The sequence below is a fragment of the Heterocephalus glaber genome, unplaced genomic scaffold (genome assembly GCF_053883595.1).
Source record: "Heterocephalus glaber isolate CG9 unplaced genomic scaffold, H.glaber_assembly_v1.0 deba00001606, whole genome shotgun sequence".
NCBI classification, from domain to species: domain Eukaryota; kingdom Metazoa; phylum Chordata; class Mammalia; order Rodentia; family Bathyergidae; genus Heterocephalus; species Heterocephalus glaber.
The window spans coordinates 13,222,056-13,239,510 of NW_028258377.1; the positions used below are offsets into that span (position 1 = coordinate 13,222,056).

General features: G+C 49.7%; 1 protein-coding gene across 8 annotated transcripts in view; it reads right to left on the reverse strand.

Moving 5' to 3' along the window:
- The window catches only part of Cdhr2 (cadherin related family member 2), a 39,334-nt gene extending 25,951 nt beyond the window's left edge, over positions 1-13,383 (reverse strand). For 3 of the 8 annotated variants that reach the window (XR_015444765.1, XM_087194807.1, XM_087194806.1), the window contains exons 1-3: positions 13,244-13,372; positions 873-980; positions 113-175 (exon numbers count right to left, since the gene is read on the reverse strand). Coding sequence is in view for 5 of the 8 variants with exons in the window: in XM_087194807.1 (XP_087050933.1) it covers positions 113-175; positions 873-942 (133 nt within the window). In the remaining 3 variants the exon portion in view is untranslated. Of the gene's footprint in view, positions 1-112; positions 176-786; positions 981-13,243 lie in introns of those variants that run through there. The other 5 variants (XM_087194810.1, XM_087194808.1, XM_087194809.1 and 2 more) reach the window with 4 other exon arrangements.
- Between the last annotated feature and the right edge of the window lie 4,072 nt (positions 13,384-17,455).

Sequence of the window (17,455 nt, forward strand, 5' to 3'; positions counted from 1 at the left end):
CCAGCCATAGGCGCTTCTGTTGCTAATCAGGGAAAGCCCTTCCCTCGGGAGGGTCCTGCTGCAGGTCCTTAGCTTCTTAGTGCTGCTCTTGTGGGGGATGGGAGGCACCCACCTGACACCATGAGAGCAGGAAGCAGGAGGCAGGGCAGCCACAGCCGGGCCATCTCCAAGGTACCTAGGGAAAGATGCAGCAGGGAAGGGTAACTGGAACCAGGCCTCTCTCTTTTTTCAGAGCCCCATCCACGTGGGTCTAACCCAAACCCACCTACTACCTCTCTGCCCAGTAATTCCCCACCAGGGCCCCCATCAACCTCGGTCTGCTTTCCAGATGCTCCAGCATTGAGGGAGACAATGGGAGACAGCTGGGATGAGCACGATGCTGACAGGTGGACCAGACACTGCTTTAACTGCTTTAAGCATCTTAGAAGTATAAGATCTCCCCCCTCCTCTCTCTCTCTCTCTCTCTCTCTCTCTGCCTGTTTCTCTCCCCTCCCCTCAGGGCCTTGAGCATGCTAGGCAACATTCTACAACTGATCTACACCCCAGCCCTTAAATATATGATCACATTACTCCTGCAACTATGAGGAGGCTGTTATGATCCCGAGGCTGAGAGATGAAGGGGTTTCTTGAGGCCACACAGAATCAGTGACAAGACCAAGCACTGAACACGGCCTTTTGGACCCCAGAATTCATGCCCTCAACCGTGATATTACTTTGCCTGTTTCAAGTCCCCAAGCTAATAACATCCTTCAAAATCAAGGGCCCAGAGAGGGACAGTGACTTAACCAGAGAGTCTGGGAAGTTCATCAGGATCCTTGTTCCACTTGCTGATACACATAATAGGCATCTTTGCCTGTCATGGTGGCACACACCTATAATCCCAGCACTCAGTAGGTTGAGGCAGGAGGATACCCATGAATTCAAGGCCAGCCTGGGCTGCATAGTGAGTCCAATGCCAGCCTGAACTGCATAGCAAGACCCTGTCTCAAAACAAACAAACAAACAAACAAAAATAGCCACCTTTGAAGCCTTTCCCAAAGTGTGTTCCATGGAATCCTAGTAACATCCCACTGCCAGGTCAGTTTGGGAAGGGGTGCTATCTGCACTCTGTACTGACTGACACCCGGGCGGGGACCCTTGGAAAGCCCTACCTGGGCCAGCCTCTTTTGGTCATCTGATGTTACAAGCTCTCCAGCCAGGGAAAGGAGAAATGGGGGGCTTTGATTCATTGTCACTGAGAGATCTGAAATCTTGAATCTTAATCCCAAATGACAATTGGTATATTATACAAAGAAGAGAGGATGTGACAGGCTCCCCACATGTTTTGTTTCTTGCTCTATGCCAGGAAGGTTTTGTGCGTGCTGCTTCCTTGAAATCATTCTCTAAGGCAGGATAGTTACTTGTATGTACTTTCGTGTTAAGTGAATGTATTAACTTTTCCAAAAATAAATTAAATTAAAGCTTTAAAGCAAACAAAGGACCACAGGCGCTCCCAGACACCATTCCCTAGTCCTGGGCACATCCCATCCAGGGCTCTTTCCCTCCTACCTGGAGCTTTTGCAACCAAGAGGGAGGCAGCCAGGGAAAGGAGAGGGAGAGGGAGAATGGCCCAGGTGTGACCAAAGGGATCTTGACCGTGAAACACAGTATCAATCAGAACTCCTCTCTACACCACCTACCCTCTCCTCAGGGATCCACCCACTTGGCCCCCACTTCTCCAGAACGCTCCAATTCATTTCTCCTCTGTTCCTCTCCAATCTCCTGCCTCCCCGCCACCAATACCAGTGTCTTCAGCCTCCTCCACGGCTCTCTCCAAACTCTCTCATCCACTCCATGCAGCCAGAATAATCCTTCCTAGTGCAATCTCGTGACCTCCCTCCCTTGCTCAAAACCTTCAATGGCTCCCCATGGCATGAAGAGGAGAAATCTCCAGGTGTGGTGGCCAGATGCCTGTGATTCCAGCATCTTTCGAGAAGTTGAGGGAAGAGGACCACAAGCTTGAGGCCAACCTGGGCTACACAGCAAGTTCAAGCCAGCCTAAGACTACATAGTTAAACACTGTCTCAAAACACACAACAGCAATAGAAGAGAGGAAGGAGGAGGTGCGGGTATTGCAGGCAAAGAAGGTTACAAATGTTGACATTCCTCCACAAGAGATGGGGGCCATGTGTGCTTTCATGAGTCTGGTGTATTAATCACGGTTTTTTATTTTCTGTATTTTATGATACTTTGACATCTTTGGGGATTAGCTGGCTGGGAAAGACTGACTCTCCCCCAGAGTGAACTAATTCCTAGAGATATTAAACAATTTGCCTTCAGATGTACCTTTCATATACAAATGAAGCAACCGAAACCCCATATCTCTAACCACCTCCTTGATGTAACTCTCACACACTAATATTTCCCCAGCCCAGGGCCAAGTTCTGGGGACCTCTGTAGCCCAGAGCCACTTTAGTCACTTGCATGATCCAGTCGTAGCCCTGCTCAGTGGCTCAGTCTGCGGCTTCCTTCCCAGGGAAACACAACCAAGGATCAGGGCCCTGCTTGCCTCCTCCTCCTCCCCCGCCTCCTCACCAAGGCTAGGGCTTTCCCGTGTGGTCCTGTGTGGTTGTGGCCTGGGCCCTCCTCTTCAAGCTAAGTAATCAGATTGTCTTTTGATACTCTTAGCTTCCCTGTGTCATCACAGCCACCTCGGTAAATATCAATCCCAAGGGTACCATAGAGTCATCTGGCAGGACTCTGAGTAGTCAATAGAATATGTTGCCAGAGCTCAGACACACCAGCAGCTTCCCCTCCTTGCCTCTTAGACACTCACACTGGAAACTTAGCAGCCACACTACATGAACCCCAATACTCCTTGAATGGGTTTATGTTGGCCCAAGCCAACAGACCATTGGGAGCTAGGCTCCCATTAGACAGTCATCCCACTTGCAAGTCATGTGAGCTAATCAGCCCAGAATGAATTGTCTACCTCCGAATGAACCATCCAAGCTGAGCCCTGCCTAAATCATAGATTTCTCAAGCTAACAAACGGTGGTGACTGTTGTTTGCCTGTGAATTTGGGGTCTTTCATGCTTCAGTGGATAATGGGGACAGGGAGGGTGGGATCTCTGAAGAAGTAAAGTTTCAGCAGGGATCTGAAGAGTGAGAAGAGGGGCTCACATGAGTAGTGGAGGAGGGAGCCTCCGGTATGAATGGATGATTCAAGACTGAGCTCCACTTCCCCTCTCTTGAGACCCCACTAAAATGATGGTAAGGATTTTGGAAGCTGGCACGAACTGATGAGAGACTACCAACTTCTCAAGCTATGGATAGTTCAAGCCAGAGTAGGGATGGGAGTGAGGTGCACCCACAGGAAGCAGACTCCAACCCCAGGAAAGCTGAAGGACTGGAGATTGTGGAACCCTCTGAAAGCGGAGGTATGGGTGTCCTGGAAGCCGGAAAGCTGGTTGAAAATTTTTATAAGAAGCAATTAAACATGCAGTCAGCTGGCTGCCCCACCCCACCCTCTGCCTCAGAGAACACGGAGGTTACTTCCCGGAGAGGTTGAATCCAAGAGACCTGGAATTAGGGGCACTAACCTTGGAGGAGATGAGGTTACCAAGCAGAATGAGATTAAGTGAATGGTCATAAATGGTGACACTCTCGGGCCCTTTCCCCACTCAATCCCAAGAGCATTGGTGGCAGATGCTAAGGCACCTCTGCCAGCAGCCAGAAATTAAAAAAAAAAAAAAAAATTACAATTGACCTGCCTAAGGGAAGAAAGAAAAACCCACATTCTGAAATGTTGGGGGTCTCTCTAAGATGATGTTATGGTGAGGCCTCCAGAAGACAAATTCCATCTACGACCCAGGACATCTAGTCAGCTTTTAGGGTCTCTCTCTCTCTCTCTCTCTCTCTCTCTCTCTCTCTCTCTCTCTCTCAGCTGTGCTGGAGCCCTGGTGCTAGGCAAGTGCTCTACCTCTGACCTACACTCCAGCCCTAGAGACTCATTTTGTATTATAAACAGGCAGAAATCACCTGACATTGAAGGGAAGACAGAGAGAGTAACATACTGAAGTTGCTCCTGACAGTTGCCAAATTTTCAGGAAGTTTTCAGTGTGTCTTACATCGTACAGATAACTCAAAATCAGCCACGGTGGAAGTATTTACTCTAGGGAAATGGAGAAACACAACAAATTGGTGCTTTTCTTCCTCCCTGAAATCTGCACACCAATGGATAGGCCCTGGAAACTTAAAGCTAATTTGAACAAAAATCCAAACCAATGCAAATTTCAAAGCATGAGGAAAAAAACAACTCTAAAGAAGCAGAGATGATGCAAAAAAACGAAATTAACATTCTCAAAGCCATAAGAGAGGCTACTGGATCAGTGAATAGGGATGAGGATGATGATATATTTTTAAAAGCCTAAAGAACAAGGAGTATTTTTCTTTTTTTTGGTACCAGGGATCGAACTCAGGTCCTTGAGCTTGTGCAGCAGGCAGCGAAACCACTGAGCTAAATCCCCAGCCCAACAAGGAGTGTTTTTACAGATCAGGGTAGGCACCATTGACACTGTGGGCTGCCGAGCTTGGCTGTGGGGCTTCCTGTGCATTAGATGCTGTTTGGCAGCATCTCTGGCCTCCCCCTACCAAACTCCAGCATCAACACCCAAGTTGTGCCAGCCCCAAATGTCTCCAGACATTGCCAAATGTCCCCTCTGGAAATAAAACCAACCCTCATTAAGGACCATTGTTAAAATATGTAATGGGAGGAATAAAAATGTTAATAGATGGATAAAAATATAAAGTTGGAAAAAACCAGGAAGCATAAGAAATTAGAGAATTAATCCAAAAGGTCCAGTGTTTGATTAATAGAAGTTCCAGAAAGAAAAGACAGAGCATGGCAACTATTAGCAGAGTATAAACAATAAATTTCTCATAAATGAATAACAAATTTCCAGATTGAAAGAGCCCTCAGCAAAATGAGAAGGGAGGGGAAAAAGAACTACAACAAAGCATTTTCAGAATACTAGGGATAAAGAGAAGACCCTGAAATCTGGAGAGAAAAACAAGCTGCATACAAAGGATTCAGAATCAGAAAGCTGTGGGAACTAAAAGACAATGGAGCAAAGTGCAGCTACTTAGTGGTGGCTGCAAAGAAGTCCAGTCCTGTGCTCTTGAATCTGAGCTAAGCTTAGTGACTTGCTTAACCAACAGGGCTTCTTGGAACACAGAGATGCCTTGTAAGAAATCCAACTACCAGGGCCAGGGATGTAGCTCAGTGGCATAGCGCCTGCCTGGCAAGCACAAGGTCCTGAGTTCTATCCTGGTACCAAAAAAAAGAACTAAAGAAATCCAACTACCCTGAGGCCACCACGCTCAAGGAACCACAAGCTAGCCGGGAGAAGTGGTACATGCCTGTAATCCCAGAACTCTGGAAGGCTGAGGCAGGAGGATTGCAGGTTTGAGCCCAGCCTGGACAGCATAGAGACTTGGTAAGAGCCTGTCTCAATAAAAAATTTTAAAGGGCTCGGGACATAGTTCAAAGCAAAGGACCTGGGTTCACTCCCCAGAACTAGAGAAAAAGAAACACACGCTAACCAAACTTATGGGCCTGTGTGGGTAGAGAGAGCAAGATGCTTGGCCAAATCCCACTGCTTCAGCCCTCAGCCTTCCGCATAACTCCAGCTGGGGTCCAGGCACACCCGGGCAAAGTTCAACAATTCCTGCTACGCCTGATTCAAATTCCTGACCTAGAGAATCATGAAATATAATAGTAATAAATTCTCATTGAAGTCAGTTTGGGGTATTTTATTATGAAGCAACAACAACAATGGGCCGGGGATTTAGCTCAGTGGTTCCAGCGCCTGCCTCGCAAGCGCAAGGTCCCGAGTTCGATCTCTGGTACCAAAAACAACAACAACAACAAAAACAATGATCAGAATACCATGCCTGCAAAATACTGAAGACAAATTATTTCCAGTCCAGAATTCTATACTCACCAAAACTATCAGCTGGATATGAGGGTAAAATAAAAACATTTTTAAGATAAAGCCCAGAATTTTACCTCTTATGAATCTTTTCTTGGGAAGATAGTTGAGAATATAACCCATTATATAGGTAAAGGAAGCCAGCCAAGAAAAAGAAAACAAGAAATCCAGGAAATAGAGGACCCCAACACAGAATGGGGAAAGGGAGCTGAGATAGCACTGTAACCACACAGGGCCATCTCTAAGAAAATGGAAACGTGGCTGGTGGTTTCAAGCTTAATTTTTCAATACTGGGGATGTAACCCAGGGGCACTGTATGCAAAGCTACACCCCCAGTACTTTTTATTTTTTAATCTGAGACAGAGACTCACAAAGTTGCCCAGGGTGACCTCAAATTTGTGATCCTCCTGCCTCAGGAGCTGGGATCACAAGTGTGCGCCACCACACCTCCAAGTGTTTTCAACATTTTGAGAGAGATTTACGCCTTGGCTAGAGTGAAGAGATCAACTTGTGCTATTATGGAGTAGACTGAGCAAACAAAACCAGGGACGGTGGCATGGGAAAGTATTCTAGAAAGGGCCCGGGAACATAGCACACTGAATGTCTTGGCTATAAATATTTCCATAGTAGATGGACCATAACCTCATTGTGAGTGGAAGGGGAAGCACTGCAGTGAAAAAGAAAATCCTCACTTTTACTTTAAGAAATCAACCAATGAAGTGGGTGTAGTGGTGCACACCTATGATCGCGGCACTCTGGTAGGCTGAGGCAGGAAGGTCACAAGTTTGAGCCCAGCATGGACAATACAGTGACTTAGAGAGAAAGAAATCACCAGATGGCGTATAAAGTAAAAATCCAGAAATAACAGTATCAACATGCTATGTGGGCCAGGTGTGGTGTTGCACTCCTGTAATTCCAGCACTCGGGAGGCTAAAGCAGGAGGACTGCCATGAGTTCGAGGCCAGCCTAGGCTGGATAGTGAGTTCACGGCCAGGCTGAACTACACAGTGAGACCCTGTCTCACAAATTTAAAAAAAAACAAAACATGCTAATTGGGAATATGGTGGCAAGTGGAAGAAGTAGCTAAAGATGCAAAAGCAGGTGCTTCCAGAGTGTGAGTATGAGGGCTGTGGAGTTTGGGGCCAGGCAAGTTTGTCATTGATGTTGCTGTTGTTGCTGCTGCTGCTGCTGCTGCTAATACAAGCCTTACTTTATGAAATACCCACATGGCTCTGATAATCTGAACATTATCACAGGGGAATCCCAGACAGAAAGGACAGTATGAGAGGTGGCCTTGGGTCAGGTACAAGCCAAATGCACTGCAGGGAGGGAAAGGCGGTCATGCAGCTGCAGCACAGGGAGCTGCAACTCTTTGGATTAGAGTGTCCCCCAGAGCCTGTGTGTGGAGGCTTGGTCCCCAACCTAGGGTGCTTTGGGAGGTGAGGTCTAAGGAGTCCTTACATCATCGAGAACATACCCTCCAAGGGGACCTTGGAACCCCAGTGTCTCCTCTTTTTTTTCACTTCCCAGTTGAGTTAAGAGCTTTGCTCCACCACTCACATGCTCCCTCCATGCGTGCTGCTTCACCACAGCCTCAAGAGCAACAGGGCCTACTGACTACAGACTGAAACCTCCAAAACTGTGAACCAAAATAGACCTTTTCTTTCTAAGTTATTAATTTCAGGTACGTGTTACAGTAATGGAAAGCTGATTGACACAGCAGGGAGCCAGATCATGCTGCGCACCATTAGGCAGATTAAAGAATGATTTGTTTTATTCTGAGAAAAATTGAAGGTCATTTCAGAGTTTCATGAAGGGGAGCTGGGAGTGGTGGGGCACACCTGTGATCTCAGCACTCAGGAGACTGAGGCAGGAGGACTGCCATGAGTTCCAGGTCAGCCTCGGCTGCATAATGAGTTCAAGGCTACCCTGAATTACGAGTGACACCCTGTTTCAAACAAACAAACAAACAAATAAATACAGAGTCCTGCAGGGAAGAAACAGGAGTTAATTTACTCTTCTAAAACATCTTTTTGGCTGCTATGTATCAGTGGACTGAAATGGTAGCTGCAGGACTAGAGAGAACATGGAGGCAGAATGTTTGGAATTCAGATCATTTCATCTTCACAGCAACCTCAGGAAACTGAGGCTCAGAGTGATCCGCTGAGGATCTCACCACTGGAAGTGAGTGGGATTCACACCCAGCTCCCCAGAGTGCAGCCCTCACCTTTCCCTCAGCCCCAGTATGAGAAAAAGCCCAGTTTCACGTGGACCCCAAACCTCCAAATGTTGCCCTTCTTGAACTAGTCACCCAACTACCTAAAACAAGGAAGCTGTTTTCGCAGGAAGTTATTCAGCACAAGTGACTGTTTATAACCATGGTGACTTGGACGTAGCCCAAATGTGGCTGCAGGGAATGGCTGAGGATGATGTGGCTAAGCACTGGGCAGAATATTTGGCAGCCATTAAGCATTATGGTGATGAGCAGCAAAGACTGCCTCATAAGGGACACCTGCATCTGCCACACATGGAAGTAGACATTATTTAAGACTAACAAAAGCCTTCCAAGTAGGTATCATCATGCCCACTTTGCAAAAGGTGAAATTAAAACTGGGAGAGTGAAGAGCCCTGAGAGGTGATCCACTCCAAGTCAGTGTCCTGTTCTGCAAGATGGGAACGAGTGAGTGGAGCGATTGGGTTGGTCTGAACAACAGTAAGAACCTGCAGCTCAGCAACTGGCATACAGCAGGTACTCTGCAGGTGCAAATCCCTTCCTTTCATGTCTTGAGAGGTCGTCTTCACCTTACACAGGCTATGTAGCAGTCACCAGGGAAACTGCTCCATCCCTCCCCTATGGCGTCCTCACCCAGGCCCTAAGGCTGAACAGGCTCTCTGCAGAAGAAGCTAAGACCTGCACTGTGACTCTAGTCAGTGTCCTTTGGGAAGCAGCTGCTGGTTTGCCAAGGGCCCCAGAGATCATAGCTGAGGACAGCCCACATGCTGATCAGCAGGGCTACACTCGGCCACACTGGGAAATGCAATGGAGCCAGCTGCTCAGAAGGAAGGAGTATGTACCCACAGTCCTCAGCACCATCCGTCTGCAGCGCTGAGCCACAGCCCTCCGTGAGATGGTGGGTACGCTGGGAATGTTGTGATGCTGCCAGCAGAGTGGGTGGGATGGAGTCCAAAGCTTGGGGTGGAGGTGTAGATGCAGTAGTTCAGGTGCAGGAGGGATGGCAGTGGGAGTGCAAGTGATAATCGTGCTGGGGATGAGGTAGGGATGGGGCCCTGGTAACGTCTGTGATGGCTAAGGTGGGTGCAGATGGCCTTGGTGGAGGTGATGGTTGTGGGATGGAAGTGACGGTGGAGGTGGGTGAGTGGAGATGGTCGTGGCACCAAACATTAGCGATGGTCGTAGACTTCGGATGCCCACCATGTGAGGAAACTCTGGGCCCTTTCAGGCTGGTGGACCTGTCAAGACCTGGCGTAACTGCACAGCTATAATCTTGGACTTAACCCCTTGCTTCTTTTGCTCTCTCCTTTCCCCCCTGAAGTGCGTCAACAGCCACCGTCCTTGTGAGGTGTGCAGCCAGCAGGTGTCCTGGGTGTATTAATCATCCTTACAAAGTCCGCCTGAGTCCATCTTTCAGGAACAGAGATTCTTCCCTCAGGATCCTCCACCCAGTCCTCAAGGGGAAAGGGCACCAGCCAGGAAGTGACATGTGCTGTGACCAGTACTTTGCACCCAATATTATTTGGTCCTCGACAAACTAGGAGGGGAGGGGTTTGTTTAGGGTCTAGAGTCACAGGACCAGAATCCAAACCAAGCAATCTGTGTTTTCTCCTTTCTAGGTTTTCTCTTCCTGATCTGTCAGATTTGCCCCCAACCACACAGAGCCACCAGGAGAGTGAAGTTGAGAGACAACCGCCTGAGCTGGGTCCTTCCTTCTCTGCTGTCCCCTAGGCCCCAGGAGAGTCTCCTCGCTGTGCTCTGTGTTCTTTGCTCAGGGAAGTTTCTCCCTCCTTCCCCTCTTGTTCTCGTGGGGCCTCAGGAAAACCTGCTGTCCCTGCTCAACAGTGTGGTGACCCTCTGTCAGCAGAAGCACACGCAGCATCTCCCCTGCCTCTGGCTTCCCCATCCCCTGGAAGGAAGAGATGGCTCATCAGCCCCTTTTACCCATGGGGACCCTGAGTCTCAGGGAAGTGAAGGGAAGACACCCCAGAGCCGGAGGGCAACTGAGATGCATCTGCTGACTCCTAGCTCAGCACTCTTTGCCACACCCTCCTGCACTGCCAGGGTCAGCCCTGGGTTCACACAGTCTGATTTCCTTTTGTCACCACCGTACTCACATACTGATTTGATCATCATGGGGCCAAATCTTTAAGTTTACAGTATCATCCCCTGGATTCGGCCCCTTAGGAAAAATACACTGTGTGAGCGGGAAAGGCACAGGATGAGCTGCCCACCAACGAGCCTCTCACTCTACTGGGCACAGCCATGTCCAGGCTCAAACCCCTCCCGTGGCTCCTATGGGTTGCAGGACATTCTTCCTGACCCAGCCTGACAGGCCACATCCTTGCAGGGCCTGGTCTCTCTTTCCACACGAGCTGTTCTCTTCTGCTCCTGTGATCCAGGGTCATTAAGTGCTCCTGTTCTCAGTCCATGTCCAGCATTTTCCTTGCTCCTTGTATTTGCATATGCTATCTCCCTGGCCCTCTGTACACCTCCACACTCTTTCCATCCTGTAAGGCCCAGGTCAGGAGTGAAGCCACTCAGGCATTTGGTGGCCCCTCCTCTGGGCCCTGCGTCCCTAGTACCCTGGCAAGGAGCCAATGCAAGGTGCAAATGAAAAGAAAGTGAATGGAGCTGCCCGTGGGACTGGAGGTGGGGAGGGCCTTCTGATACCCAGCGGGTCCTTTCCCTGGGTTCCCCTTTCTCCTGGTGGAGCAGCCACCAGCCACGAGTGCTCTGAAGTGAGGTACAGCCTGGCTCCAGCACCATCATTCACATCTGTACCCTGGGACTCTGTTCTCTCAGAGCAGAGGGCTGTTTACATTTTAGAAATTACAGCTTCCTTGCCCTGAGCTCCCCTCCCACTCCTGTTCTTTCCTTGCTCTTAAAGAAAGCATTTGGGGGGCCGGGGATTTAGCTCAGTGGTTCCAGCGAGGAAACTGCCTCGCAAGCACAAGGTCCTGAGTTCGATCCCCAGTACAAAAAAAAAAAGTATTTGGGGCTGGATAGGAGGAATAACTTCTAATGTTCTGTAGCACAATAAGGTAGCTATCATTTACAACTGTATATTTCAAAACAGCTGGTAGAGAGGACTTTGAATGTGTCCAACATAAAGAAATGATAAATGTCTGAAGCCATAGATATGCCAGATTACTCCAGTCTGATCACTACACATTGTATACATGTATCGAAATGGCTCAGTGTGCCCCATAAATATGTAAAATTACTATGTGTCAATTAAATATATATATATATATTTAAAAGTATTTGAGAATCAAACATATTGGCACATGCCAGTAATCCCAGAACTCTAGAGGCTGAGGGCAGGAAGATTCCTGTGAGTTCAAGGCCAGCCTGAGCTACATAGTGAGTTCAAGGCTATCCTGAACTACAAAGCGAGATCCTGTCTCAAAAAAATTAATTAATTAAAAAGTATTTAAGGAAGGAGCTGGTAGTGGTGGCACACACCTATAATCCTAGCACTCTGGGAGGCTGAGGCAGGTGCATCACAAGTTCGAGCCCAGCCTGAACAACTTACTCACTCAGTGAAACCCTGACTCAAAAATAAAAATAAAAAGTGCTAGGGATATCGCTTAGTAAAAAGACCCTATGTTCCAGCTGAGTGTGATGGCAGGTATCTGTTATTCCAGCACTTGGGAGGCTGAGGCAGGAGGAGCACCATGAGTTCAAGCCCAGCCTGGCCAACATCTTGTGTTCAAGATGTCCTCTGGTCCTACCTGGACCAGGAATGTTGGCCCCGCCAGCTCTGGAGATTTTGGTCACTCCTTCGGACAAGGCTTCGAGACTTCCCAGAATGTGGAGCTACTGGAAGTGAGGACCCCAGCCTGCCCAGGCTTCCGGGACACCAGAGCCAGAGGCACGCCTGCCTCACCCACCGCAGCCCCGCCCCTGCAGGTCACTGTAAACTGCTTCTGCTGTCTCGTTTCCTGTCCTGAGATAGGAATGACGTTCAGCTAATATTCTGAGAACGTCAAGGCTCAGAGATGCTCACAGAGAGACGCCCAAGAGCAAGGGGCAGAAGGTCAGACCCAGACCAGCGACAGATCCAGGGGACCCTAGGGAAGACTTGGTCTGTGCTCCACTCACTGAGTCCACCGAGCCACTTTGGCACCCACACGGCAGACGCCAGCCCAGCCAGGGTGGCCCTGTGCTAAGATGTGAGACTTAAGGGCTCCAGGCTCCCGCTGTGGGGCCTCCAAAGGCCCCCCGCCAGGATACTTTGTCCTGGGGACAGATGTGGAGTGAAATCCCACTGAGTTCAGGGTCAGCATTTCACCTCCTTACTGGGCACCCCCAGGCCAGCCCATCCCCTTCTGGGCCCACTTCCCCTGCTGAGAAAATGAGGTGAGGAAGAAGCCATGGAATCTCAGTGCTTACAGAGCACTGAGCCTTGTGCCTGGTGTCAACCTTGCAAAGAAGTCCCTAAAACAAAGCTGTTGGCTCAGTCTCCCCCTCAGGCCCAGGGCCCAGTCAGGAGCTGGTCCCTGCTTGACACTTCCGTGTCCTGGCAAAGATGGTACTGGAATGTGTCACTGAGCCTGAGAGGGTGACAGCACCCAGCTCAGCCTGCCTCAGGGGCTCTGCAGCTTCTCGCCACACTCTGAAGAAACGAGGACCACAAGAAGCAGCCCAGGCAGAGTCAAGACAAAAGCTCAGACGTGAGTCCAGCACCTGGCCTTTACACCTCAAGCTCTGAGGCCCCCTGGGCTCAGCCACCCGGCCTCACCTTCAAGGGTGAGGGGCCCAGACAGGGTAATTCACTTCCCCGGAGACCCCACCAACCCTTAATCCTTTAACAACTTCTCAGCAGGTCCAAATTACCCAAGCACTTGGAAGGGAGGGGACAAGGCCACCAGAACCCCGAGAAGAGGGTATTATCCCCACATTTCAGAAGAAACTGAGGTCTCACAGCTGGATGGACTCAACCCCAAGGCTATCCAACCCAGTGCCACAGCTGGCTCTATGCACCGGGCATTTCCCCCCAGCCAGGGGGATCTTTAAAGACCCCCAAGCTTACCGTGGCCCCAAGGACCTTGCCTTACACCTGGCCAGGAACTCTGGGAGCTGGTGCCGCAGCTGGGCTAGGCAGTCGGCCCGCTGTGCCCCACAGGGGCTGATGGCGATGGGTACTGCAGGCACAGGTGGGCACTATATGAGGCCGGCAGCAGCACGCCTAAGGCAGACTTTGGCACCGTCTCCACCTCCTCTGAACAATCATTAACCCTGCCAGAACTACACCTCCCACCAAGAGGCTGAATCCTCAGGAGGAGCCACAGCTGAGGGCGGGGGAGGAGGGAGACCAAGGGACAGGGCTCATAGGTCTTCTGGGACCCGAGGCCCTGGGAATAAGGCCTAGCCCAGTGGCAGGCCAGAGATGGGAAAGGTGGTAAGGAGGGGAGTCTCAAGTCTCTGTCCCCTCCCTGCTTCAAGAGTCTTCAGTGACAGTTACCTGTGCAGGTGAATGGGGATAGGTCAGGGAGGGGACCAGTAAAAGGGTGTGACAACCAAACACAGAGACTTCAAGACACCCCGAAAGGTTCAGGCAGAGGAGTGAGGTCGTCCTGCCTTGAGGGAAGCTCTCCCCCACCTGCTGGTATTTGTCCCCTCCATGGAGGGCCTCAAAGAGCAGCCACTCTCCAGGGCTTCATCTGTCCCAGGCTGGCTTCAACACTGTCCCAATGCCAGTGTCCTCCTAGCAGAGTTCAAGCTCCCAACTCCTTCTCATCCAGCCTCGAGGCCCAGCCATCCTCAAGCCACACAGGAAGAAGGGGGCCCAAGTACAAGATCACCGACCTCACAGCCTGCCTTCTTCCAGCCGGGCTGTGGAGTGTTGGGCTCTTCGGCGCCCACAGGAGACTGTATTGTGGACAAACAGGCACTCAGTGAGGCCCAGATCTGCCCACAGAGATCAGAGAGGCAAATCCTGGGAACTGCATTTCATGACCGAGGGAAGTCCTGGTACAGGCTGCCCTGTGCCTCTTACACTGAATGTGTACCTACTGTGCGCTGTACATGGTGTCCTCTCTGATGCCTGAGGTCACCGGGAGAGGAAGAGAGTGTTATCAGCATGTCCCTTACACAATAGAGGAACCCGAGGCTCTGAGAGGGGAAGTGACCATGCCCACATCGCCGAGAGCACAGAGCTGAGAGTCAGTCTGACACAGGGCCAGGACTCTGTCATATGGGAAGGACTGGGGAGCAGCCACCAGGTCCTTCCTCACTCGCCTGGACCCTCCCCTTGGCTCCCCTGCTGGAGTCTTCCTCCTCTCTTCACTCCCTGTGTCCCCTGCCCACCCAACAGAAAGCCTTCTCTGTGCCCTGGCAGTGGGCATATATGTTTTGGTTGCCAGCAGCCCTTCCTGGGAACCAACACCCTGGTTCTCCTTTGGGAGCCTCCTCACTCTACTCTCCCTGCTCCATGCTGGGGCTGCTGTGAAGCCTGGCCAATCAGATCATGATTTCTTCCTGGCCACTGCAGTTGGATCAGGTGTTTTTTTTTTTGGTACCGGGGATTGAACTTGGGTCCTTGCGCTTAGGCAGCAGGCGGCAAAACCACTGAGCTAAATCCTCAGCCCTAACTGGATCAGGTTTATGCATGTGACAAAGCTGGACCAATAAGAACCAATGGGTCTCAAAGGCCTTTTGTTAGAATGATAGTAAGCAAGAACTTCCTGGCTGGTGGGATGTCTAAGAAAGTAACCCTGGGCCTTCCAACAGCTGTCTGACTGATAAATAATCTAAGATTGAGTAAAGCAGAGATAAGAAATGGACATAGGGATTTCTTGAGACTGTCTGAGCCCCTGGAGGAAACCATGCCTCATGCCATCCACTACCAGATTTTTTTTTTCCTTTCTGACACAGGGTCTCACTAAATTGCTAAATTGCCTGCCTGGGCTCAAACTCTCGACCCTCCTGCCTCAGCCTCTCAGAGTGCTGGGATTATAGGTGTACACCTCCCACCCCCAGCTCCAGATTCTTCAGTTACTAAACCAATACACTGCCTCTTCTGCTTGACCTTTTTAAAACTGGTTTCTGCTCAGATTGCTATCCCCCCAGGGCAGAAAGTCCCCACCCCACTCTGATGAAAGGAAGAGGCACAGACAGTGTTGAAGTGAGAGAGACCAGAGTTTGAATGTGTTTTGGCTGTCTCCATTGTTAAGCCTCTTGGAGTCTCTATTCCTCCCTGTAGCATGATATTGGACATCTCCATTTGTAACTGGAAGAAATTTTTTTTTTTTTTTTGGTATCGGGGATCGAACTCAAGTCCTTGTGCTTGCACAGCAGGCAGTGAAACCGCTGAGCTAAATCCCCGCCCTGGAAGAAAATTAATAACTGTATTACCTAATTTGTGGCATTCTTGTGAAGATAAAATCAGATCAAGATACCATTCCTGACCCAGGCACAGTGGCACATGCCTGTAATCCCAGCATTTGGGAGTCTGGGGCAGGAGGATTACTGAGAGTTTGAGGCCAGCCTGGGCTACACAGTGAGTTCAAAACCAGCCTGCACTACATAGTGAGACCCTCAAAAAACCCCAAAAAACAAAGATAGTACTGCTGGCATGGGGTTTGGGGTGCAGCATGGACTCACCCTCACACTCACTTGTCCCCAGCATAGAGTCCACAACTTTCCTATGGTGTGTGCCCTCTGTCTCAGCACCAAGGGCAGCCTGCTTCTTAGGAGTAGGCGCCACACCTAACCTTCACTCCGTGCTTATGTGAGATAGTTACTTCAACCAGGCCTTTTAACAGGATAGTTCATTCCCCAGTCCAATTGTACAAACTTCACAGGGCAAAGACATCTGGATGGGGGGAAAACATGAGAAAAACAAGAGGCATATGAGCTGGAGTAGAGTCTACAAATAGTTGAAGTTCTGGGTAAAAGAAATGAGCCTTGAATTAGGTTCTGAGCTTCCCAGCAGGCAAAACAAAAAGGGAAATAGGATCCATTCATCCAGCATCTATCCATTTAAAATACACTGCTGGGCATGGTGGCACATACCTGTAATCCCAGCACTCAGGAAGCTGAGGCAGGAAGATTGCAGTGAGTTTGAGGCCAGCCAGGGCCACATAGTGAGTTCAAGGCCAGCCTCAATTACATAGCAAGACTCTGTCTCAAAAAAATAACAATAAAAAAATAAAAACATGTCTACAGCCAAGCTCTGGGAACGTCGAAGCAATGTCAAGTTTTCATACCCAAGATGTGTTTCCTGAGAGGCACTTCTCAGGGAGAGGATGCCGCAAAAGCCATGCAGCACTTGACATGACTGAAAGCATGGCAGTTCAGGTCCAGGATCAGATTGAGGAGTTCAGCGTTGGCAGGGCAAATTACATAACCTCTCTGAGCCAGTTTCTTCACCTTTAAATTGTGGGTAATATGTGATACCTGCCTCGGAAGGGGTGGTGAGGATGAGAGGGAATCAGGTATTTAATGTGCTGAGTACGGCGCCCCCCACAGAGTTAATGTCTCAATGGGTGTTACTGTATCAGGGCATGGTGGTACAGGCCTGTAAACAGAGCATTCAGGATGGTGAGGCAGGAGAACTGCCCTGAGTTCAAGACCAGCCTAGGCTACACAGTGAGACCTTGTCTCAAAACAAATAAACAAACATATACAAACAGGAAACAAATATTTATTTGTGGCATTACAAATATTATTTAATCCTTCCACTAACTCCAGGGATGATTTAATCCCCTACTACAGATGAGAAAACTGAGGCCTGACAAGTTAGGTCATTACCCAAACCCAGACTGTCAGAAGGCAGCAGAACCAGGACAGTAACACATAGATGTGCAACCATTCTTGCCCCTGGTGTCAGATTCCTCTCTGAAAGAAGTAGGCACTGACTATGGTTGGTGCCTTGACTGGCAGGAGGAGAGACAGGCACCCCACCCAAGGCTCCAGGATCCATCTCTGCCTTAAACCAAGTGAGGCAGCCTGTTCTATCTGCCCTGCCCTAGACAGGGTGGACCAGGACCCAAGTCCCTGCCCTTCCTCTTTGCTATTACGGCTGGGGCTACAGCTCTGAGACACTGTTGTGGCTTCCACAAGGTGTGTCCTGGCCTGCCTAGACCTTTAGACAGCCTCCGGGTGAGATAAATTTGGACAGATCCTGCCCTGCCCATCTCAAGGGGCACCTGTCCACCATTCACAAGGCATCTTGGGAAGCTGATTAGGCTCTGGTCTGTGATGATCCAGGTCTGAGTAACAAGTCCAGGTCCAGGGTCAG